Here is a 26,200-nt window from a genome sequence, read left to right on the forward strand (position 1 = left end):
GAAATATGAACCTTTTCAGAAAAATTTGATTTCCCAGATATATACAAATTCTCATCTTTGCACTGCTGCCAGGCTGTTCAATGAGTCTGGCTCAAAGAAGCCTCTGATAGCTCCTCTCCACATTAAGATATGTTTTAGAGCACATCTCAACTAAAAATATTAGCAAATAAATAAAAACTGGCCAAAATGTTCTCATGTTTATGACAAATGTGACAGACACCACAACTCGTCTTGCAATCTCAGTCACATGTTTTCATCTTGTTCAAATATGAGCAAATGTTGGTGCTGTTTTTTGAAAACTTTGTAATTTTTCTCAAACCCTGCCCACTATTTTCAATTTTAAAAACATAGAGACTTAACTGCTTTTACATCAGCTATAGCTGGAGTGGAATTTTACTGTGCCTCTTACTTCTGCTTAGTGGTTTGAGGAGATTTTCTTTGCTTCACAATATTAGAGCAATAGCAATATCAAGCAATATGAAACCAAACAGAATGAAGCGCTTTACTGCTTAATAGCAAAAAAAAAAAAATTTCCAATGTATAAAAATAGGTTAAGAGAGGCTTAAAACAAAGTGGTTAAAACGACTAAAGGTTTGTATGGACTTAACAGCTCAGTGATGGAGTTTGGTGCCTGGCCATGCAGTGCTTTAAAAGTGAACGGTAACATTTTAGAATTACTTCTAAAACGAACAGGCAGCCAAGGTTGAGAAGCTACAGCAGTTAAAAAGGGCATTGTTGTAATCACGATGCAACAAAATAAAAGCGTATATTAGAGTTTCACTGGTTTGGATTTATTTTTTGTGAAATGTTAGATTGATTAACAGAGTAGTACCCCATTTGATTTTCTGTCAGTTGAGTAATCATCTCAGCTCTAGCTATAGGTTTTATCTTTTATGTTCTTCCGGTGGATTATTTTAGTGCGGGAGCTCTTGGTTCTACAGAGCAACTATGAGAGGTCACTGATGTTTTTAATCTTTGGTTGTTGTATTTTTTTCTGTATTGTCTTGCCTTTTTTTTTTCTCTCTCTCTTTTTGATGTTTTCATTTTAATTCATATTTGGGACTAGATATAGTTGTATTAGGTATAAATATGTATTTACTATAGTCCTAAAGTCCAAGAAAGAGCAACACTCTGCAATATCTAGTAGATTCCAGGAGTCGTCCTATCGGTGCCACATTTGCTTTAGAAACATCTCACCACCTGAAGCCTGTGCTAAGCTGCTGTCATACGGTCTTCCTCCTCCACAGTAAAGTCAGATGTGGCGAGGATATGATGTTTTCCGTTCCACCTGTCGTGAAACTGATCAGTGCAGCCTAGTGTGACGAGCCACTTGACACCTTATCCTGTTACCGCACAGTTCAGCAGCTATTCTTTGGTGGCTTGGACACGTATCACACTTGTACTCTCTGCTGCGGCCAGCTCCGTGGGGCCAGTATCAGAACTGAGGAGAATCCAGCTGCCCGCAGCGAGAACTGGGTGTGGTCAGAGTTTATATTGCTGGTATAATCCTCTCTTTCCTCTCCAGAGTGGAAGGTCATTGTGTCCTTCTGCTTCTGTTTCTTCTTCTTGCTCTTGTGATATTACATTGGTCAGACAGGAGACCGCTGCCAGGCTAGGTTGAGACTTCCCGGATCACCCATGAATGCTTCAGGCTTATGTTCCAGTGTAATCACTTCGTTTTAATTCACATGAGCTTCCCAGGTCCCAGGTCGTTGTGCACCCAGATTATTATTTTATACGACACTATTCTGTGTGAAGTTTAGAGTGTTTACCGCTGCAGGATTTGTTTTGCTACTGCATCGCCCTGTTAAGAAATATTGAGACAGGCAGAGATGTGTCCCTAGGTGTGCTGTTACTCATCTGGTTACCCGCAGCAGCGTTAGTGTGCAGGAGGACAAGTATTATTCACAGCACCATGGTTGCTTTTCTAACGCAATGGCTAATGAAGGTGTCTGACTCAAAACCTCAGATTTAATTTCTGTAAAATTTGTGAACATTTTTTTTCTTTGCTTTCAGAGTCACATCAGATGTAAAATTTGTATTTGTTGTCTCGAAATAAAGGATTTTTCAGTTTTCGTAGAAACTAACCAAGACTAGACAGCGCACACATAACAATTTAGTATACACAGACACTTCAACACATCTGTGAACACGTGTAACAAAATAATCTCAACTCCAAGGTCCACTAACAGTCAAAAATTGTTTTTACTGATCTTTCAGCCATGTTGACGGTGAGATGCAATCAACAGCTATTATTTTCACTCTTATGTAGATTTAAAATGAGACGGAATTCAATTTACATCACACTGCCTCCTTTTGGTTTGTATTTGTAGATACATATTTATTCATTTTAATTGAAGTGTAGTTAGATCTGTACCCAAAAGTCCATGGAAGCAGTCTACCCGAACACTTCATTCAGACTGTGCTTCACTCGATGCAGACTTTGACTTTGATCAGTACTAGGGCCGGGACTGATGACCTTTCACTATTCTATGAAAAAACAAGATTAGACAAGAACGCAGATTGATCAAGGCCTTTTGTCTTATTGTATGTAGAAAAAATTGCTGTGCCTAAAGAGGATGTTATCCCTTTTTAGACAAGTTTAAAACTAGTTAACCATTATAAAAGGGGGCAGATACAATGTTTCCTTTCTTTTCACACAAGATTTGTAGATTTTGCTCTCTTTATTGCACTTACATACATAACTCAGTTATACATACAAGAAGTTTACATGTTTTTTCTCTTTCCCTTGACATTAGCTAAGGTATGAGATGAGATATGAAACAAGCCTGGTGAATCTCTGAAGTACAGCTTGAAGTCAGTGGGCACAAGCCTATGTTCCTGAGGTGAAGGGAGGGGTGCTCTAAGTCTGGACTCACCCTTTCTTTCCTAATTATGTTCATTTCGATAGCTTGGCAAGGCCGCTGCTCCAAAGCTTTCCGTTCGATCTCTAGCTGGTCTCACTGTGCCACTTTCTGTGCATCAGCTCCTCCCGGTGCAAACAGCTTGTCCAAATCAGAAAAATGCTCTGGCGTTTGTCTTCACACAAATCAGGCTGGTGCGCTCTGCCAGGCCTCGTTGTGCCTTTGCCAGTCTCTCTGACGTGATGAAACCTGGCGTGTTAAATGCATCGCAGTGAGGGAAAATGTGGCAATTGTACGTGATAGACAAGCTGTAATTATCATCTGAGTTAAGCAACCGTGATGCACTCAGGATCACGCTCTGTACACATTCAGTATAAGCCAATGCAAAAATAATATAGTATGGGTTCTTTGCTGTAGACAAATATCATGTACATGAGGTAATATTTGTTGTCATACTGAATGTACAAGTTGTAGCAGCTTCAAAAATACTCATATTTCTCTATAAATGTCATTGCAGTTGCTGCAGGTTACTTTATCAGACAAGTACTGAAATAAATAAGGCCAAAAAATGCCATGCATTAACCCATCCCTCCTGACCATTCTACCGTTGGCTTTGTCCTATGCAGATAAATGCTTGTGGAAAAAAGATGCAAAAACCCAAATTAAACAGCCAGACTCTGTGGCTCCAGTTTAACATTTAAACTAGCTTCAAGCTAGATGCTCGAAATCCAACGACCTGATGTAGAAGGACACAGAGCGTCCCTGGTCATACATTTTCAAACGTAGTTGAGCAAGCGTCCCAAGACTACAGGCAGTAGCATAATTTACATGAATGTTTTCACTGTAATGATCAGCCTGGTGATGATCAAAGAATTGGATGCATTGTTTTACCAACGATAACCAACGAAAGTCTGAATGGAATCAATCAGACCAAATCCATATGTCAATGCTTAACATGCAGTATTTTACCAAGTATCCTTAGCTTCGATGCAGCCTGACTTTTTTTGAATTTGTCTTGGTGAATTTTCAGCAACTTAAATACAATTGTTTTTTTTTTTTTAAATATTGGACGATTGGATTTTCTGAATAATGAACCTGAAAAATACTTCAATTCAGGTTTTTGAAATTGCACCACTCAAATTTCCCTACTGGAAATTTCAGAGAGGGGAATTCAAACCGCATGATTTCAGATTTTTTTCAAGGTAAAACATTTCAATGATATAAATACAGTTGTGGTTAAATTTCACATGAGGTTTTCAGTTCCTTTAGGATTCTAATTATTTCAGCTGTTATTTTCTTCTATGTTAGCATTTCAGACACTGAAATAAAGCCCCTCCTCTTTTCAGATATCTCATGTTATTGTTGGAGAAATAAAAAACATAACATTTACCCCGTTGATCTGATGCACATTCTTACTTGCAGACTTGAAGAAGACCCTCGCAGTGCTGCTGGATAACATCATGCTGCGGCTGGGCAAGCTAGAGTCGAAGGTGGAAAACATCTACAACGGTACAGGGGGCAACCTGACCAATGGCACCAGCACTGCCGCACCCAGCGCCACAAACTCCGAGAAAGTTAACGTGGCAGGTACGTATTGCATTTTTTGTTTTTGCCGTTGAATAGTCTGGAGTGTCTCAGTGCATATAGTGGTGAGGCTATAAGGGCAGGAAAGCTCAAAGTATTTGTCCTAAATCTGGATTATATGCATCTTTCATAAAGGCAGAAGTCTAATCCCAAAGGGTTGGCGCTCTAAGAGAATAGAGGAACAAGTGGTGACTCTCTCAAGACTCAGACTTGAGAAAGTCATTATTCTCATGAACTATGACTCATGTATGGGCAGGTTTCGTGCACCCTTTTTCCAGAGAAGCCCTGTTTTTCAGAGTATGAAAATTGCACAGTGCAACATATAGTAGCTGAAACCAATTAAAGAAATGACAGTAAGCTGATTGTGGCTGTTTTCCATGAGGCTTGTTTTATTTCAAAATTCCCATAATGAAAAACATTCCCAAGGCATGCAACAGACTAAACTCTGCCAGTATTGCACGGTGCACACCAAGCACTTTGTAGGACCAGACCGCATCCTTGGACATAATTCAAATAAGGCCTGCGTTCACGCTGCATGACCCTTTTATTAGTTTTCATTGATTTTCCTGCCAGCTTTCAGATGATGAATCCAGCCCAGTTGAGAAGGCGAGGTGTTGGTTTTTCTGGGATGTTGGTGGAACCTGCTCTCAGTTGTTTGTGCAGCATTAAACAGTAGGAATGTGGAGTCTGTGCTCTGAAGCAATATATACAGAGATGTATTAGGCTGATTGAGCTGTGCAAAGTCACATTGGAATGGATCTAATCCTAATGACAGCTGCTGTACTGCCATCTTTTAGCAAATGTTGATGGTGCCTTTGTAACTTTGTCTCCTTTTTGAGTTTAATAGCAATAAGTTAACATAATTAAAGGAAATGTGCAGTATATGAAAGTTACTAAGAATTAAAACACAATTACCATCATAGACTGCCCTCTGATGATACAGTATGAAAATCTAACTTCCATTTTTCTTAATTTTACAGCCTTTTTTTCCACGAACAACAAACCACTAATGCCACGTACTTTAACAGTGTCTGTAACATCCGGCATAGTGTCTATGCTGTTTCATCCGGCTGACACTAAAACAATCATTCAGTCTTGTTTACTTTGTCTTTGGTAGGTTGTCCTTGTGTACTGCTATCTAAGCCTCTAAGTGCTTTTCTCTTATCTCAAAATGGTTGTACACTGAGATCAATTAAAGACAGTGTAGTCATCATAAAATGTACTTGGGTCTTTTTAAAAGAATATTTAATTGCTGCAAAAACAAGGTACAGTTGTCAGTGGATCTGAAATGATTAGTTGATTAATAGATTTGTTGATTTTTGTAGTTGCTAGTTGTCATTAGTTAAAATTAATTGAACATAGTAGTAATAATCGATGTATCATTTAAGTCCATTTTTAAGCGGGTCAAGCTTCTCAAATTTGAATATTTTTTTTATTTTCTTAGTTTGCTATAATATCTGATAATGATATAATATCTTTGGGGTTTTTGACTGTTTGTCAGACATAGCAACAGAAATTTTGAGGCACTAACCACAGCATTTGTAAGTATTTTCTTACATTTTGTGTACCAGTTGATGAGTCAATTAGTTCAGAAAATATTCAGTAGGTTAATAATGAAAATGATTAAGTAGTGGCTGTCAGCAAGGGATCAAAATACTAGGTATTGTAAAATAAGGCTGCATGAGAATGAGATAATAATAGAAAAATTAAACAAACAGATATATATATATATATATATATATATATAAACAAACAACAAAAAAGACAGTAATTCTAGTTTCCGCAGGTACAACAGTTGGTTCTATGACAGTACTGTAAATGTCTGCTCTCATAGAGATGAGACAGTAATCTCATATACTTTTGTCGAGGCACTCCTGGCTTGAGCTCCTGTGTTCTGGAGCAATAGTACCTGGACCTGTGACACGTCAGTAAACCTGCAGAGCCCTGTTTGCTTTAAACATCCTGCGATACCTTGAGAGACAACATTTGGATCCCGAATGCAGGTCAAGCTGACAAAGCGCTGTCCACATCTCTCTTGGCAGTGAACTAAAGGCCCCAGCACTCCAAAGTCTCAATTGGAGCATGTCTCCTGTCTTGGAGTGGGTGGCAGGCAGCGCTGTTGCCAGCTTTGCCATTGCTCCTCCTTGACTGGAAGGCAATTACAGAGATAAGAATCTGGACAGTGAGGGGAACATGCCTGCCTTTCAGAGAGGCTGCTATCAAGATGGAGTTGAGCAGCAGCCCTGGGACTCTGCAGTTTTTACCACAGTTGTATACATTTTCTTAGCCAAGGACTCAGGGACCAAACCTGGGTTTTGTTAATGTTCACAACTTATTCCTGGATTTTATTCCTACTGGCTTGGAGTTGAGGATGGTTTGAAGTTTGCCACATAAGCAAAGTTTCCATCCAAAATTAGCACACATTTTCAGAAAATCTGCGAAAGACAATGTGAATTAGTGCATGTTTCCATTCACTACTGTTATGCAAATATTCGAAGTTAGGCACATCGGGATTAGTTGGTGGCAATAATTCTCCAGTCCAGTGCCATTAAAACATTGCAGAAGAAGAGGGCCCAATGAAATGAGGCAATTGAAAGAGCAACATTCAAACTTCAAAAGCAGGGAAACGTGATGAAAGTATGCATTTCTGTTTGACTCGTATTAAATTGAGTTAATGCCATGTCACAAGTACCTGACAGTGATGAAACTGTTCTGAAAGCCTGTTCCTCTTGTATTTCAACTGAAGCCCTTAAAGGAATACTGAAACCTTCAAATAATCTTTAACCCTGGACTAAAGAGGCTGTTCTGCTCAGAATCTGCTCCCAAATATCAGTCAGTTTACTTGGATATCTGCTGAATTTGAAATAAGATTGGACAGATTACATGGTAGAAACTGATAAACCCAAAAAGAAACAAGCTACATCAAAAAAGAAATCACAGTATCCGCACTGCTAGGGGATCATACAGTGTACTTTGTTGCTCATCTTTCCCAAGAAGTGCACACCATGTTGTTAATACACTTTTTGTTTCCTCCCTCTTTGAAATCCTGTAATGCACAAATATAGTTGAGGCTATTTTGAAAGAAAAACATTAGTGAATTCCCCCAATTGCCCAGGGACACTTCCCAGAACCTCTGATGATTTCCTTACAATGATGCCAGACTTACAGCGTGTAAAAATCATAAGGTGTTTCCAAAAAAACTTAAAAACATGCATTAAATACACTAAGACTTCATTGCAGGCTGCAGATTATAGACTGGTTGACAATTTAATCAGAAACTCCACAACCAAAGCCTCACTTCACACTGAGCCCCATGTTGACATGTGATCAATGTAGCAACTACACAAGTCCATCTTCTCCTCTGCTACTTCCTGCTGCTATTATGAACAAACAGCTGCACACACATTGTGGAACACTGCTTCTTTCTTGTGATTGGTCATCTCACAAAAATGTGGCCCGTCTCATTGCTTTACAGTCACGCTCCACTCTGTGCTCTGTAAAACTGCATTGACGGTTTTGAGGAATGAGGAAAGGTGTCAACATGCCAAATTTTTATTTGATGCAGCACAAGCTCTGTCTTAGCGCAGGGATAGCTTCAGCCTAGTATGCTGTTGCCTTTAGGCAAGGACAACAGGCACAGAAGCCCCTTATAGGATCAAAACAAGTCTATCTGGCCTCGGTTGCTGCCTAGCAGGAGGCAGATGGGACTCGGTCCAACAGCAATCTGTGACGCCTTGTCTTGCCTTGTCTCACTGATGTGGCTAATCAACCTATGCAGTAGTGTTTTATCTGTGGGCTGGCCCATGACATTGAACCGAGTCTCCTCCTACACACACCAACAACCAGACAGACAGAGACAGATGTAATGAATGGTCAGGTGGTTATTCGCAGCCATCTAACTGGCTCTCACCTCTTTCTCCATCTGATTCCCTATAAAATATTTTTCCGCACAACTTGCGAGTGCTTAAAGTTATCAAAGTCCCTTCAGTCTCGGCCACACTGCCAGTGACATCTGACCGATTTGTAGCATACTGTCTCTGTGACACCGCTGGCTTTTTCAGTAAACGGAGACCCATGCTTTCACAGCTCAGGGCATCTTCACTGCTTTTTCTCTTTCAGCTATTGATCCGGTTGCATCTCTGTTTGCTATTCACAGTGAAAGATGAGATCCAAGGCCTCGGTATCAACAAAAGAAAGGGACACGGATAGGATGTCTGCTGGGGATTGCGGGCGCCCTTCTTACTTCATGATTTCATCCATCCCTTCACTTTTTTCTCATTTTAGACATTAGCCTATGTTCTCATTTGTCCAGAGACACTTAGAGGAGGGAGATGAGCTGGATTTTAGTGTTAGACTTAAGGATTCTTTTCCCACAAAATGTTAAATCTAATCTGCAAACAATCACCACACAATTACCATTTTAAAACTGAAAACATCTCATGGGCCTCTCTTGGATTTGTAGCAGAGTCTGTGGTCTCCATTATGTTCTGGAAGACTTTTTTACTTCCCCAGTGTACAGATCAATACTAATGAAGTACTTGCATACACACAAACCCACTCGGTGCTAATAAGTTGCTGAGATATAAACCGTCTGCTCCCACACACTTTAAACACTGGCATGAATCCTGACACTCATCACCTTGCAGTCTAATGTATATTACACGGCAGCATAATTGCAAGCACATTTAGAATTAATAGTTTTGTTGCTATGGTGATTTACTCTATAGTTTGTAGCATTAGCTTCAAGTTGTTCACCTTGTTGTTTCAACATTGCAAGTTGCGGCTAGGGATGTGCACGATAAGTCGACTAAACGATTAAATGTTGCGACACTCTGTAGTTGGCACTAGAAAAACTAGTCGGTTAAACTAATTATTGATATTTTATTAATGTTCAACGCCAGTTAACTGTTGAATCTAAGCTATTACACAACCGCCGCCTTTAGCCAGGGCTACATCCCTGGAAGACGGCAGCCCTCCTCCCCCTGTGCCAATGCCTGGATGTTGTAAACCAGCAATGTGGAAAGTGGGACAGATGACATCTCGTAAAACCAGCACAGTTTGGCAGTACTTTGATCTGGAAAATGAATATAAGGTTGTACGTTGGCTGTGTCAGAATTAACTGGCATATAACCACTCGACCGGAGCAATAGTTAACCACATTCAGCACAGGCATGTGGACGTTATCCTGCAAGGAAAGAAGGCTGCTGGTGCTAGCACTGCTAATGTTAGCCACACTCGGCAAACCAGTATGACGATAATTTACCTACAGACAATGTGATCAATCTTAATGGCCAATTAAATTGTGCTCAATTTTGACTGTTTGCTGAGGGTGTTCTTACTTTCAAACTGTGGATTAAACAGTAATTTAAATTTAGACTGGTCGACTGGAGAAGTTAGTCGTTAGGAACATCCGAAGTTGCAGCAACAAACAATTTTAAGTAGAGAGAAACTGAAAGGAAAAAAAAAAGAATCAAAGGAGATTATTTATATCCATTTTTATTTTTCTTGCAGATTACAGAAATATAACGCATTTCCTCTGAATGCTTCACAATAAAAGCCATAGCCAGCCAGTGAATGCTTTTAATTTAAAGCAGCAGCAGTAGGCAAAGTTAAGTTTACGTGGAACGTAATTTGATACATTGTAAAGAGAGTCAGTAGTTAACACTGAGGCTGTTTATTGATTAAATAAAATCACACAGGATTACATACATACATTGTTTCCTGTGAATCCCCTCTTATGCGTGAATGTAGTGTGAATCCAACGAGGGAATGGCGTACTTCGCCGCTAACAATAAAAACTACTATGTAGTGAAGTAAAGACTGAATGTTGATACATGGAATGGCTATTGCAGAAAAACACTCACCACGAATAGTAACAAAAATTGAGTTTGAGATCGTCTGGTGGCCACATACCATAACATAACCGCAACATCCGTGGTTGGATTCCCAGCTGGGGGAACTGTGTTGCATGTCATACCCCTCTCTGTCTCTTCCCCTGCATTTCCTGTCTCTCTCTATACTGCCAAAAAAATCTTAGAACATTTAAGATTTTAGTATTATAGCTTTGTTGCATAATAATTTTAATGTTCAGGTTTAACTTGTAAGGGATAGGATTAGACTTTAACTTAGACTTTTTCAACATCGGCATTGTAGAGCACATGTATGTTCCTACCAGGGGTTGTGTTCATTTAAATGACTGTGACACAGCGAGTTAAAATCTACAGTGATACAAAGAAATCTAACATCTTGTTTGACACTCGCTGAAATAAGAGCTTGTTATTATAGCAACCAGACCTCAGTTTTGATGCCTTTGATGTAGAGATGTGGAGAGGAAGTGCTTCTCACCTCAACACCTTGTGATTATCTGCCTGTAAGAGAGCTTGACGTACACTGAGCCTCTCTAGGCTTTTCCCTCTCACACCACCACACAACAAGCCCAGACAGGCCCTTCCACTCTGCGTGTGTGCATATTTTCATTTGCGTATGGAATCCATCACAGCAAACCATGTAAACAAGTGCGAATTTGTACCCGTAGCTATTGCAGGTCCCTAGAGATCCCTCACATATGGAGTGCGTCATATCTTCTTATAGCAGACTGTTTTGCTTTCATAAGTTTTCTGCCTGGCACTGCGTATAGAGCCTTGGAATGCTTCCTGAGGTGTTAGGATCATCACACATTTAGGTTGAAGTATTTGATGCATATTATCTTTTGCATGTTAATGCTAAGATCACACTGATTCCAGCACTCCTGGAAGCAAAATGTAGAAAAACATTACCTCAAACCCCAAAAAATGTTGGCTAGAGAATAGTCATAAAACAACATGTTTTAAATGTAACTCCGTAGCCATTTTAGATGCTGTCATGGGGACAGAAGGGTGAACTGAGAATGCTCACTATTTCTAGCCGTGCCCTGCTTCACATTCATACAATTCATACCAGAGATACCAGTGGCATTGGAGCCACTGTTGGACACTGAGTAGATTCACTGGAGAACTTGGAGTTAAGGTGTTTTGCTCATTACTGAGGGAGGTACAATGCTCATTGCTTAAAGCCTTTATTAAACAAGTCAAATATGGCGAAGAACAACATATGTGTGGTTTGCCGCTACAGATAAGACAGCAAGGGTAAGAGGTGCCATGTGATACATCAGAAACAGACAAAAAAAACTAGTAGAAACTATCCAAAATAAGTAAAAGGAAAGTTAAAAGATTATGCATATCAGATATTAAAATATAAAAGTAATATGACTTTCTTAGACTCTAAATTAACTGCTTTAGTGCTGCTGATCAGAAACTGGAAATCTGTTGTTTTGACCTTCAGGGTGCTGTTGCTCCTGTGGCTAGAAAAATAATAGTCCACAGAGCCATTAAAATGCTTTGTTGGACCCCTCAGAAGACCTGATTCATGTTTAATCGCATTTGATGTATCTAAATAGAAGACACATCCGCTGATCCATTGTTGCAGGGGCCCCGCTGTCTATGTACACTGTACTTAGAAGCTGAACCAAAACACCCAATAACGCATATTTTTTCAACACAATAGCACAAATACCACAGTGGAAGCAGCCCTTTCCAGTGTGCAGCCATTATTACAGATAATTTAGGATGTGGCTGCAGGTAATCTGAAACTGCTACTGTGAAGAAATTGTGTTTTATTGAAAATGAAAATGCTCAGAATGTAACCAAATGAAAATCATAATCAGTATATACATTAAGTATACTGTTGTGCGATGTCAGGGGTATTTTGGCTACTCCAGTAGTTCCCTTATCTGCATTTGTGATACATACCCCGGTATTTCTTTGTGTCCCATCAAATCCAGCATTTGTGCTGTTACCCACGAATCACATTTACCTCACTGCATATTTAAGAGTAGCTGAGTATAGTTATTGAGATGTTTATTGCTTATTTCTTCCATTTTAATTTCTTTGAAATTTAAAAAAATATATAGTTATAGTAATTGCTGCCTCATTTTTTAAATGTGAATAAACCAAAAATGTACAATAAGAAGTGGAAATGATTCAATCTTGCAGCACCCTTAGCCTCTACTTAAAGTACGCATCTACTGTACGGAACATTCAAAATAATATATCCACACGGTCATTGTCTGTTGGAGAAAAATCTCATTTCTAATTACAAATAATGTCTCCCCCAATGCCATTTATCAATTTTGTAAGTGTAATTTCAGAATTCATTATTGGATAGCTATAATGCATCAAATCCAGAGGTTTAGTCTATGAAAAGTGTCGCTGGCTTTAGGCTCATGTTACCCGCTGTCATTTTACAAGGTGTCTGTTTTGTCAATCACTGGACTGAACTCCACGTTTGTTCCTTGATGTCTTAAATACAGATCATCGGCTTTGTTACTGCAGTGTTTTTCGCTGAAACAAAAGGGTTGGAGCAAACTGCAGCATAAGAGGAATTAAATGAGATTTAGCTTTTTGGTAATCAGCTGTAATTCAATTTGTATCAATCAAATCACAAGTGAGTTAAGGCCATTCCAGGGAAGCACATTCAGAGCATGTCCCTCACATCCACACGCCAGGCCCCTTCGCCGCCACATCCACACAAACACACAGAATCTCTCTCTTTCCTCGCCTTTCCCCACAGACAGGCTTGTCCCTTTTGCGGTTGTGGCTGATTGAGGGGCAAGGGTAGGATGGGAGGAGCATCTGGGACTTACACACCACTGGCTGGGACACGTGCACCCCACTTTTTCACTGTCTGTCTTTGTCTTTCTCTTAGCTTACATTTTCCCTCCAGCCTTAATTCAATTCAGTAACTGTTTTGCAGGGACTCCAGTGATTATGAAATTTCTGAAATACTGTGCAATTTCGGGGTGTCTTCTGGACATGGAGAGTAAGTGTTTTACATGAGAGATTTGGTCAGAACCCCAGCTTTTGAGAGCATTGTGTTGCCAAAGCAAAGGAAATAAAAATATCCATCATTCTTTCCCCCTGCACTCGTTCTCATTGTACTCTGTGGCTCCCTTCTCTCTCCTTGCTCTCTGCGTATTGTATGGCTCTGCTTCTCTTTGTATGCTGCACTTCGTATCTTTCTCTCTCTGCATCCTCGTTCCTCCATTGTTTCCGCTTTCGCTGTGCCACTATTCTTATTGTGCTGGTTAAAGCCACAGCCCTGGCCCTATAGGAATATAATCTGCGCTGCCTCCTTCTACCAAATATCAGCTATTTCCCTGGGCACATTTTTTTATACTAATCCACATGCAAACACTCAAACATGTGTACATAATATACACAAACACCCAGAGCACCTCTAGCCTCATCCTACATTCACTGCAGATCATTTCTCTTCAGGCAAGAGTGGCACCAAATCAGAGGATAGAGCACCAGATGCAGGCACGCACACTTCAGCTGAGGGTATCTTGCAAAAATGCATTTGTAAACAGTGACTAACAAGTCTAAAGTCTCACACACTTGTTCATAGATGTGTTATAGACTTACAAGGACCTAAAAGATATAACTATTCTTGGTTCTGCATTATGCTGCTCTGAGCTGCTTCCCTAATGCCACCACAGAACATTTTCGGCTCCACTGCAGTGTCCGCCACTCCAAACTAAAGCAGACTGAGCTTGTACTCACTTCACTTTTCTAGGAAATGCATATGCCACGCAGGTGACCAAAAACGTATCTTTAAATCAAGCTTTTCAGAGGAAATGGAACAATTCTGTGAAACCTATATGTGGCTTTATTTAGTTTAGAGACACTCTTAGTTCCAGTTTTAAGTCCCTCTCATTACAATAACAAGTTCTTTGGAGACACAGCCCTCAAAACTCCTCACCTCTCACAGCTTAAACCTGCAGCTTTCCACCATTTGTCCGAAGCAACAGTGGAACATTAGTCATAGCTCTACAATGATGAGAGCTAATCAAGTTTTTCTGGCCGCTGTGTGGCCATGCACTGCTCTTGGTGCAAAATCTGAGTCTTTCTCTTAGATATTTTGGGAGAGAACAGTTGATTGTTGAGATTGCTTGAGCACAAAAGAGGGATTGATTACAGCCAGACGTTGAGCTCTTTGCAGCAGAGGAAGGGAGAGAAAGAGGAAACTCGATGTGGGCAGGAGAGCGGGGTTACATTGGGAAAATGGATTTGGTTTTTGGCCTCCAGGCCTTCGCTGTGGTACACTTGTGTGGACCAGAGGGAGTGCGAGACATGTGTTTTGACCAGCTCCAAACATGTGCCCTTCACACTGGGAAACCCCTCTGTGTGTTGCCCATGCTGAATGCCTTCAGGTGGCAGGCTGGCCTAGACATGTGCTTTTCAGTGGGTTTCGGGTCATATAAGGTTTGGAGGTTTCATCTGGTGCACGAACAGTAAGGTAGATACGATGCTGTGTATCATTTGTTGATTGGAGCTGAGTTTAATAATATGACCAGTGTCATATAATCTCCTGTCCCTCTCACATATGATGCCAGACAATTTCCTTCTCCCTTCTGTTCCTCTCTGGTTGAGGGGATAAAAGCTACAGGGAAGTAACTCAGAATTTGTAAGGGCATGCGAGAAAGCTCAACCAAAACAAAATAAATGTATCTCCTCACTACAGACATGTATTACTGTATTACGTGACATCAGCTAGGTCAGCCAGCCATTTTTAAGGTTAACCCAGGTTTTTGGCTAACCTGCTCTGGAGCAGATCAGAGTAGAGGTTTTCAAACCGTGAAAAGAATCACAGAAACTTGGGGCTCAAGTTAGAGCCCACAGAGTAACTCACTGACTCCATGGCAACACTCTACTTATCGTTTCGTCCCCGCTATAGTTGCACGTGGACAACGGGAAGTTCAAAATATGGTCTAAACATGCTCTAAAATCGAATACTAAGCAGTTCCCACATCACTGTCAGTGTTCCATCAGGATCCGGTGATGGACAAAAGTACTGAGCTTTCAGTAAAATGACAAGTAAAGAGAAACAGAGCAGAGGTTTTATTTTTTACACCAGTAAAATAACCTACTTTGATAATGATGTCAGAGATCGAGGAGACATTTTTGTGCACAACCATGTTTCCACTAGGGCTGCAATTTATCAGTCATTAATGATTAATCTACCGATTATTTTTTCAATTTGTTGTTTAGTCTGTAAAATATCAGAAAATAGTGAAAAATGTCCACTATACTTTTCCGCAGACATCTTCAAATGTCTTGTGTTGTTTCCAAAACCCCATGATATTCAGTTTATTATCATAATTATAAAGAAAAGCCTCACATGCTGACATTTGAGAACCTGGAATTAGAAAATGTTTGGCATTTTTGCTTTAATATGAAATGTCATTCATGTATACAGTTTGAAATATTACACCTCATGTAAATACACTAATGATGTAAATTTTCTTTCTCTCTTAACAACGCTTGATACTTACCCTCATTTATATCCTGCTGCTTCTGTAATGATGCAAATTTCCCCTGGGGGATTAATAAAGTTAATTTTATCTTATCTTTAAAAAATGACTAAAACAATTATTCAGTTATCAAAATATTTGCTGATTAATTTTTTTGTCATTCCACTAATAGATAAATGAGCTAATTGTCGCAGCTGGGTTTCCACCCCAGGATTAAAACAGGACTAATAAGAAACAGAAGGATTATAGTTTACCACACTAACACACTATTGATTGGCGATTATAGCTGAGTATTAACGCTATGTATATTTCTTTTACACTTATTTAATCAAATCAGCAATTTATGTTAGACTCAAAGAGATGATAATTGCAAAGGAGACATCTACCCTCTGTTGCCTTTATTAGGAAAAAAAACTTCTCGCTGATAATAAGCCCAGTAAACTCTAAATGTAACATTCAGATAGACTGACCTTATCAGGCATTCATTTATTTTCCGTCTTGACTGTTGCTCTTTCTCTTTGCTTTGACAGCAGCTACAGACTTACTTTACCTTTAACTGTTTTTATTCATAATAGTAACAAAGAGTAACAGAGTAACAAGTAACGAAAAAAAAACACCAAAATGACACTATGGAAAATAAATGAATAGTCAATTTTTTTTTACTCTCTGCTGAAATGGCAGATGTATGCAAAAAGATTATATAATAATTACCACTAGGGTTGTCCCAATCATTTTGTTTTTTACTATCCCAGATCCTGATCCATGTCCTTTAATATTGTGTATCTGCCGATTCCAAGTCTGATCCGATACTTATATTTAACTAAATGTTTGTTGAATATGTATCTGACACACTGAAAAAATGGCTGCAGACAACTAAATTTGGCACACCTTATTGTTCATCAGTTACTTGATCCAAATGCTGAAGGTCCTCATTCAAAAGTATTAAGCTGTTAAGCTTCAAGTATTGATAACTGGAAGAGAGCAACTCTTGAAATTGACACGAGGTGATCGGCTAGAGTGAAGATCTTTCACTCTGGGGGAGTTGTGGGAACTACAAAAAGAGCCGGCAGTACAGTTGTGTAAGAGAATGGAAAAGGCCATTTTTTATGGCCTTTTATAAGTATAAGATGCCGCCATATTTTGGACAGTGCTCTTTTTTATAAGAAAAAGAGAGGAGAGATTAAAAAATTCTTAGCATCAGAGCTAGAGAAGCCGTGTAATTTGCCAACATGGTGCGAGAACTAAGCGTCAATTACGCTGGTGCACACAAGTCATTTTTCACATTCAGCAATTTTCACTCTCATATGCCACTGACACTGTAGTGACCGACCGTTGTAAAGGAGAGCAGCTTTGCAACAAAAGCAAGCTGAGTTGGACTAAACACAGTTGAGTACAGTAAAGAGAGGATCTGCATGTGATGGGCTTTATTTTAGTTGATACCAATCCATTAAAATACATCTGGACTGGCTCCTATATAGATTCTTAGAATCAACTTGGGACATCTCTAATTACCACACTTATTTATAGCCTTAGTCGTTCTTTCAACATTTGGATGTTATCTCGACTGTTGCTACAGTTTCCCATTCTGTATTAGTGGTATGATTATTTTGAACATCTTTCACCCTGCTGATTACCGCTTTTAACTTCCGTAGTGATTTCATTTACCTGTGGGTATCACAGTTTCATAATCTCGTGTCCTATTAAAAACATCACTCATCTTTCTGTTGATGTTGGTTTGGTAAGACGACGATAAGCTTGTAGTTAAGAACTCCACCTTCTTTCACACGAACGTGCTCATGGTTGGATTGGAAAAGCAAAGGCCCAACTTCTCTCCACCTGCAAAGCTGTTGATTCTCTGTGGCTAAGAGGACATCGGCCATCAGCCACTCTGCCTTTTGTCTAATGATGAGCTGCTGCTGAGGTGTACACAACGCTCACACAAACTCACACTGATAACTCTTTTTCTTCTTGCAAAGTGCATCTAAAATTAGTGTTTCTAAGCCAGCGGGTTCAGAGACCACAGAGATGAGGAAAGCTGCACTTTTCATCCTTTCAAGTTTTTTCCTCAGCTGAATCACCATGGTGACACTTAACACATCATTTATTCCTAATCACATCCATTCATTGCTGCAATGTCATTGTTAAGAAACCTATTGAGAACTAGTAGCGTAATAGTCACAAAACTCTCATAAATCTCCACTTGTATACCAGTAGATAATAGCCAGTGCCACACTTTTTTGGTTTCCACTGACCAAACTGTGTCATTAAAGCTGGACCTTAGCAGATTTCACATTATTTGAGGGAAGGTTTTATGAGTTTAGTGTGCATGAAAATGAAATCAATGAAAGCAAGAGAGATGAGCGAGAGAGAGAGAGAGAGAGGGAGAGAGAGAGAGGGAGAAGTATACAAGAGAGAGGATAATATAAACCAGATGTAACATTAACCAGATGTCCTCAGTCCAATTCTGGAGTATTCAAATTACCTCATGGACTTGGTCAAACACACACACACAAGGAGAGAGAGGGAAAAATAACCCTGTGTGTGTAATATCACTTACTGTTTAAAGATGATGCTATTTAAGGGCTATCAAATAGCCAACTGTGGGCTACGAGCTGGCTAATGGTGACCTCAGTGCTGTGAGAGGCTATGGGACATCTTACGCTAGTTTGAATGATCTCATCTGTTTTCTGCTTCTAGTTTTCAGTACATTTAAAGTTACTTCTTAGTGTCTTAGTGTGTCTTTCAGCTCATTGTTTTTACCTCTATATGCTTTTTATAATCATTTGTATTATTTTACCTTGTGGTGGTGTCTTGTTTTTAACTGTTACACATTAACCTCGTTGCTGTCTGCTTTTTTGTTTGTCAAAGCGCTCTGTGAACTGTTGTTAGAGTACTGTCTAAATAAGGTTATTCATTTCTAGTTCTATGTACTCTTTGCTTTCCTCTACCTTGGTATTTTTGTCTCCTGTGTTTGCTAGACTGAGTTGTGGTTGGGCGCTTGGCTTATCAACTCACATCATCACTTCAGCGTGTCAGTCACACCTCACATCAACTTATTCAGTGTCAGACTGCATATTAGGAAGTAAATGTGCTGCTGCTGTAGTGTGCTGATATCTGCATGTGATTTTTCTTGGTCAGTTAAGGCTTCAGTAATGCTCCTTGACAGTTTGCGAGGGTGTGTTACTTTAAAAAAACACATGAATAGCTCAGCTTTAATGCATAGCAGCTAGCGACAGACGGTGCAAGTAATTAAGCTTTTCTTTGGGGGAAAAGTCATTTTGTCTAAACTAAATTTCTTTGCTACGTTGGAGGTGAGCAATGAGAAATCGGCTCCCTTTTAAACAGCACCCCCTCTCCTGTGTTTGATTATGAAGGGAGCTATATTTAGTCACGCCTTGGAGACAGCTTTTTTTTGCTTGATTAAAGCTAGGCTAAGATTTGCCTGGTGGCTTTGGCGCTTGCTGGCTGACTGGCTGAATGACAGAGTGAATGACAAGCTGCCCAGTTGGTTGTTTGCCTGTTTGGTTGGTTGGTGGACTGAATGGATGACTGGGCATCTGAGGGATGCGTTAACAGCAGCTCACTCTACACTCGTGGCTCTTGTATGCTGCACGAGGCAGCCACTTTACCAAACAACAAATCACAAGTCAGGATTCTTTAGGCAAAACTTTTAATAAACAGTTGCAACAGTTTGATTTACAGAAAAACACAAAAAAACAAAGGATGATTTAAAAAAAAACAAAAAAACAATGCAACTATACATTTAAAGATAAAGACCCAAGTATATGTGTTTTGATATGATTTTGAAAGCGCTAGACAAGGACACTCCGAAGGATATGCTTTAGCCTAGGGATTTTCAGAATCTAACGCTGTGGGTCCCCCCTCAGACAAAATTGAGACAACTGTACTTCCAACAGCTCCCCAAGTTTTGGAACTACAATTCTCATTATGCTTTGGTGGATGTAAACAGAAAGTATAGCAGTGAGGTAGCCAGGGGCTCCAACTCGAACCCCCCCTTTTTTTTTAGCCTTGATTTGTTTTGGATGTACAGACCACTGTCACAGGATTACTTTGAAACAGAAGGAAACTTACAAACATGATCATTCTCAGGCAAGTTCTGAAATATGAGGAGCATCTTTTTTTTCTACGATTTCTAAGCAGATTTATGGAAATTTACTAACGATGGGCATTAGAGATAATTATATCCTCAGAAAGTGTAAGTCATACTAACTTGATAACGTGTGTCATGTCTCTGTGTTACGATTTGACAAAGTAAAGAAGAATTTTGGTAGTAATCAGGGCTAAGAGTTTTAAATAACCTTAGTTTTCTCCACGAATTGTGTGTGTCACAGCCACTGCTGCCACCTTCAACTGCTTCATTTGTCCCAAGTGGGACAAATGAAGGGGACAAAACCAACCAGCATGAACATATTCCATTTGCCTCTCTCTCAGGCATCCCCCTGAGGAGGTGCAACTCATAGTTTGAAAACATCTGCTTTATCCTGTTCACAAACATATTAAATGCTCGAAATGTCTCCATTTGTAAGAGAGTGACGTGTTTTTATACACACACCCCATACAGCATGTTTACAGCTCATAGGTGCAGTAGGTTTGGGCTCCACTCCTCTTCAGCTTCACTACTCCCATTTGTTGCCTGACTCCTGCTGCCCTTGAAAACAATAAGACAACTTTGTTATGAACTGTATTCATCTTGTAGCTGGCTAACTCCATCAGAAATGGCTCACTGCTTTCACCTCTTCCCTCTTTTTACCACATGGCATTAAAATCACATTATTCACCAGCAGTGTTGGGTCTGTAGTAATAGAAAAATAACACTTTCCATGTTACTCATTTGGAAATTGGTGTTCTTAGCTGGCTTATGTGGAGTGCCAAAATTCAGACTATTTTTCCACTGTAGCTCCAAAGCTAACGATCAGGTCCACCCAGGAATTCATTTCCTTTCACTGTGGACGGCGGAAGAAACAGTGATGAATCCCCATGTATAGTACTTGTCATCTGTTTGTTTGATTGAAAATCAAAGTAGTGGCAGTATGTCCACTTTTTTGCCATATCCTTTTTCTTGCAGATGGGAATGATCATACTTTGACCAAGTACAGTAATAGAGAGTATTTAAAGTTTAATAGCAACAACTGATTTTACATTATACACCTGTTATAATACACATGCATAATGATGTGATGAGCTTAAAAGTATAACTGAGGTATTCCAACTATTGACTAACATTAGTTATGGGTCACTACTCGACTGCTATTTAGCTAAAACTTATAGGGAAAATTACATGCGCAGGCAGCTAATGCTAGATTGTTTCTAAACAGGAAGACTCCGCACTTGCTTTGAACAGCAAAAAGACACAATACTTGCCATAGTTTGAAATCTCAAAATGTTATAGAGTGGAAGGTCTTTCTATACTAAACCATCTTGCTGAGGGTACAGACACCAGCTTGCAATATTTTTACCAGATAGACAATAGTTTCCTTTGGCAGTTTGGATAATTCATAAAATGTTAATCAAACACAGTGAATGAAAGTTAAAAATGGAAAGCCTGCTAACGGCATTGTTGCATTGTTGTGCTGTGGCTCAAACGCTGATATAACCATACATAGACTCAGTCGCCTCTTTTCTCCTTCCTAAGATGGTGACTGAAGCAGTGAATGTAAACTTGCGTTGGTAGCATTCCATGTAACTGATGATGTTTTTAGTCGTAGTACCCTGTGGCATGTCATCACCTCTCTTTTATCTCTCATTCTTACCTTATACACACTCCCAAGGCAGTGAGCCAGAAAGTGTTGGTGAAATATATTTTCCACTCTAATCTAGGTGATATCCGCACAGAAAAAGTGAGAGAAAAAAAATGTTTACCAGTAGAATATTTGTTTACAGGAGCAGCTTGTCGGTGCAAATAAACTGAATCAACGATGAACATGATGTAGGGGCCTCTGCTCCACCCTCCACCGCCACCCACCCACCCAGCCTGACACAGTGGTGTTGCCGCTGATTAGCTTCATACACACACCTCGATATACACACTCACCCTCTTCCTAAAACACCACCCACAAACTCATTACTTGTCTGGATTTTGCTTCTAAGCTTTTATCTATTCACCGCACAGCCTACCTTGTTGCATTATTTATATACTAGACATAAAGGTCAGTGTTGATGACATTAACATCTCTGAATGGGGTACCGAAAAGGTGATTAAATGAAGGGGAAACCTGCGTGCAAGGCCATGAATGTTTATCCTGCAGTGATAGGGGCTTCCTGGGATATTGAACGCAACGTGGAAAATGTATCAGAGTTACTCCCTCCTGCCCTGCAGTTACGTGAATTCTTTATTGTAGAAAGCAACGTTTATAAAATAAAATGTTTTAAATGCTCCTCGGCCTGTGTTTGCATCTTTCGATCGAGCTCTCACCTGTTTGTGGTGATCCTTTTGGCGGAAGGCCATCCCTGACCACAGAGTAATGGGCAGTCTCCAGCTGTCAATCTGAAGGTTTACAAAGATGATGCAGTTGAGATTGTACCACAAACTGGAGAACAAAACTACACTCTACACTCAGGCTATGTAAAGCTGTACGTTCACACAGTAGTGATTTTATTTAAATGCTAACATCAGCATGCTAAGATGCTCACAATGACAATACAACATGTTGACGTTAAGCAGGTTTAATATTTATCATGTTAACCATCTTTGTTTAAGGTGCTAGTGTACTAACATTTGCTAATCAGCACTCAGCATATAGTAGCAAGTATTGAATGTTAAGATTTTGACCTGATGATGGTGCTAGATGAAAGGTCAGGGAATCCCTAGTTACTACAATTCATCCTGAGGGGGGAATGAATGTGTATATAAAACTTCATGGAAATTTGTCTTTGGTCAAATAGTTGACCAGGTATTTCACTGAAAACCACAAATGTCAACCTTATGGTGGCACCAGAAGAGAAGTCAGGGGATCACAAAAGCTATTGAGATTCATCCTCTGGGGGCCCTGATTGTTTGTACCAAACTTACAATAGTTGTTGAGATACTTCAGTCCGGACCAAAGTAGTGGACCGACCGACAGACAAACATTGCCATCTCTAGAGCTACGCTGCTACTGTGGCTAAAACGTGTGATGTCACCTACAAATCTGAGGAGAGGTTCTGAAGCCTCAGATTGAGTCTTCTGCGGTACTAGGCCGAGAGCCAGTTCCTTTGTTTCCTCAAGAGGTTGATGACTCAACTTTTCCTTCCTCTGTTTCCTCTTGAAGAAAATGTTGAGTCTTCAAGGAGATACTATCATCTTTGCTTTACAGAAACAACTTTAAAATGCACGGTCATCTATATGCCTGCCATTATGTCCGTCTGCTGAGCTGGATGGGAAATTGATCTGGGCAAAGGGGATGGCAGTTTTTTCTATGACCTGCTTTTCCCCCCTACACAAAACCCAGGGAACTCTGAAGGGAAAGGCATTGTGAACTACATCACAGAATGTGTGTTCCTGAAATGTTAAAAGTTTGCAACTGCATCATCTCCAGTGTGCGGATCATACGTTCTGTTAAAGCTACAGACAGTGAAAGACTTTTTGGAGCTGACTATCTTGACCTTATTGATTTCCTCTCCCTCTTTCTCTGTCTTTTCTTTCAGACCTCCTAAATGGAGCCCAGGAGAAGTGTGAGCTGCCGCCCCTGGAAGGTTTCCCTCACTGCGAGGGCAAGCTCAAGGTGAATCACACATACAAACACCCACAAAGACAGCCTCTCCATCTCACTCTTTGTGTCTGTCTATCACTGTTTTTATCACTGTGTAGTAAAAGGGAACAAGGCAGGTAGCCTGAGGAATGAAAAGAAAATTCAAAGAAAAAGATGGCATCTTACCAACACGCCCACATTGTTTGACTGACAAATTATCTTCTTGGAAATGCAGAACAACAGCACCATAAGTATAAATAATAATCTTCTTCATTACCACCACAGAGGTATACCATCAGCAGTGTAGCCTCTGCTCATTTAAGCAAAATTTTTTGTCGATATAATATAATAGGAGTTTTCAAGGCAGTGGTGTGGACTGTTGATTTGTAAACTATGCTTCAGTATGATTTTGATCAGCAGGAGCTTGGATGCACCTGTTAAATTGTGAAACTGCATGACCATATTGCAGAAATGCAGGTGTTACGACTGAGGGTAAGAAAGTGATTCTCTCCTTCAAAGTTTCATTTTATTGTGGAGCTATTGGCTGACGGAAGAGTGCACAGATCAAGAAAGGAAAACGATGACGAGAGGAGACACGTAGTTAAAAATGCAAAAATTCCCACAATTATTAAAGTAAAATCGCAATTTTTTGAAAGCTGAATTAACACATTCCTCTTCCATCAAATTAAAAGTTGAATCCATAAGCAAGAAAACACACCCTTGCTCACATCAGTGCACCCATGCTTTTGCTGCTAAAGCTTTACATGGTCTGGTATGACCAGTCTCTTATAGTGGCTAATGTTAGTAACCTTAACGTAGATATGAATGTAAAACGGACATTGTCTCCACGGGGCACCTTTAATTTCTCTTACATCACCTCTCTTTCTTTTAGAAAATACAAGATTAATCATCGGAATGCATGATCACAAAACTCATGAATAGTTGTACTATTGGCATAATTTGTTATGGCTAACTTCTTAGCAGACAAATAAGCTATTTACACATCTAGCATTTGATTGTAGTTAATCACTTTCTTTTTAGTTCAGTTTGATCCAACAACTCCTGAGAAAACTCTCATATACCTCCATACAACCCTGCAGTCCATGTGTGGGCTGGAAGACCAAACGTCATGCAGGTTAAATTTCACTTTTAGGGACAATGGGGCCAAAGGTGCATACTCACAAATACACATACACACACAGATATACACACAATTTCAGTCCGATGTCTGTTTTTCTGTGTGAGTGTGTGTGTGTGTGTGTGTGTGGGGGGGGTCTCCCTGGAGCTGATACGGCCCTATCATACACACCATCTGCTCAGCCAGTCCCAGTGCTCCACTGATACTGTCAGCATTTCCAACTGGGTGCCGGGCGATGCCAAAGCTTGCTCTGCACAAGCATGAGCTCGCGGGTGCGCACACACACACGCACACACCCAGACAGACAGACAGACAGACTGCACATTTTTCGCTTGCACCATTTCAGAAAGGCAGCAAAATTCACTAAACTGATATTCCATGGCACTATCAACACTCACTTTGTAACATCTGACAAATCCATTTTCTAATGTTATAGAGTTCTTATGTTGTCATTTAAACAATAACACTACAGTTTTCACACCTTCCCTATCCAAGCGAGTCTCATCCAAGCCCATCTGCCAAGTCTCCCCTCTGTGAACAGCTTTGAATAGTCAATGTTTACATTTCCCTGTGCACTGCTCCCTTAGGTTACTGTCAGCCAGCATGCATGATGTACTCGGGCCTATGAACTAAGCAGGATAACTGTCAGCCCACAAATTTGCTCAGTAGCCCTTTGACTTTGCATATATCCTGGCTGCCAGGGATCATATCAGAAGAGATAGAGGAACATTTTCTCTGTCAAGGTCAAAACTCTACAATCCTTTTGTTTATTTACTTTTTATCTTTCTGAAAAATTTATTGAGGATATCTGTTATCTTATATTAGTCAAGAATGCCATTTTTACATTGATTTATTTCCACACATACACACACGAGCTGCGACAAAACAACCTCACTCATTTCCTGTTGGCGCCAGAGCAGTTTCGCTGGATGACTTGCACATGTATTTGATGAACTGGAAAAACTGTGTCTCTTTTATTTTCATCCCCAAGATTTTCCATTTGATTCAAGGGATTGAATCGATTGACTCTGAAGTCACTATCTTGCATCTCTACCCTTTCAGCATGGACAATTTCCATAAGGATGGTGAAAACTAGATGGCTAGCTGATGCTATAGATTTTGCAAGTGTTCATTGTGTATTCTCTCAGCATCACCACCTGCCCACACACCATCACACACCACAGTGGATGGTAAATTGCAACATAAACCTGACTTATTCTCTATCCAACAAAGAACTTGATTGGAAGATTGAAAAAAGTTTCTAAATTAAATTTTTCTGGCCCTTGAGTGTGAGTACTGGAGTAGAGTTTACTGCTATTAAAACACAATGGTCGAACATATTTTCCTGATATTAAGGTTTGGGTGAGTAAGTATGTGGGGTTCAGATTTTAATATTGCCTTCTCCTCCTCTTCCTCAGTGGATGAAGGAGATGTGGCGCTCAGACTCCTGCTATGCCAACTACGGTGTGGATGGATCCACCTGTTCCTTCTTCATCTACCTCAGTGAGGTGAGTCTTGTATAGCGCAAATTGAAAATGAGGATAAAAATGGATTAAAAAGGTGGATGGAAACTCAC

The 26,200-nt window shown here is 39.9% G+C and overlaps 1 protein-coding gene across 3 annotated transcripts in view; it reads left to right on the forward strand.

Moving 5' to 3' along the window:
- The window catches only part of mgat5 (alpha-1,6-mannosylglycoprotein 6-beta-N-acetylglucosaminyltransferase), an 88,692-nt gene that overhangs the window by 15,221 nt on the left and 47,271 nt on the right, over positions 1 to 26,200 (forward strand). For all 3 annotated transcript variants that reach the window (XM_040141916.1, XM_040141918.1, XM_040141919.1), the window contains 3 exons: positions 4,287 to 4,451; positions 23,443 to 23,519; positions 26,043 to 26,132. In XM_040141916.1, coding sequence (XP_039997850.1) covers positions 4,287 to 4,451; positions 23,443 to 23,519; positions 26,043 to 26,132 — 332 coding nt within the window. The remainder of the gene's footprint in view (positions 1 to 4,286; positions 4,452 to 23,442; positions 23,520 to 26,042; positions 26,133 to 26,200) is intronic.

Source organism: Xiphias gladius, chromosome 13 (assembly GCF_016859285.1).
Source record: "Xiphias gladius isolate SHS-SW01 ecotype Sanya breed wild chromosome 13, ASM1685928v1, whole genome shotgun sequence".
NCBI lineage: Eukaryota > Metazoa > Chordata > Actinopteri > Istiophoriformes > Xiphiidae > Xiphias > Xiphias gladius.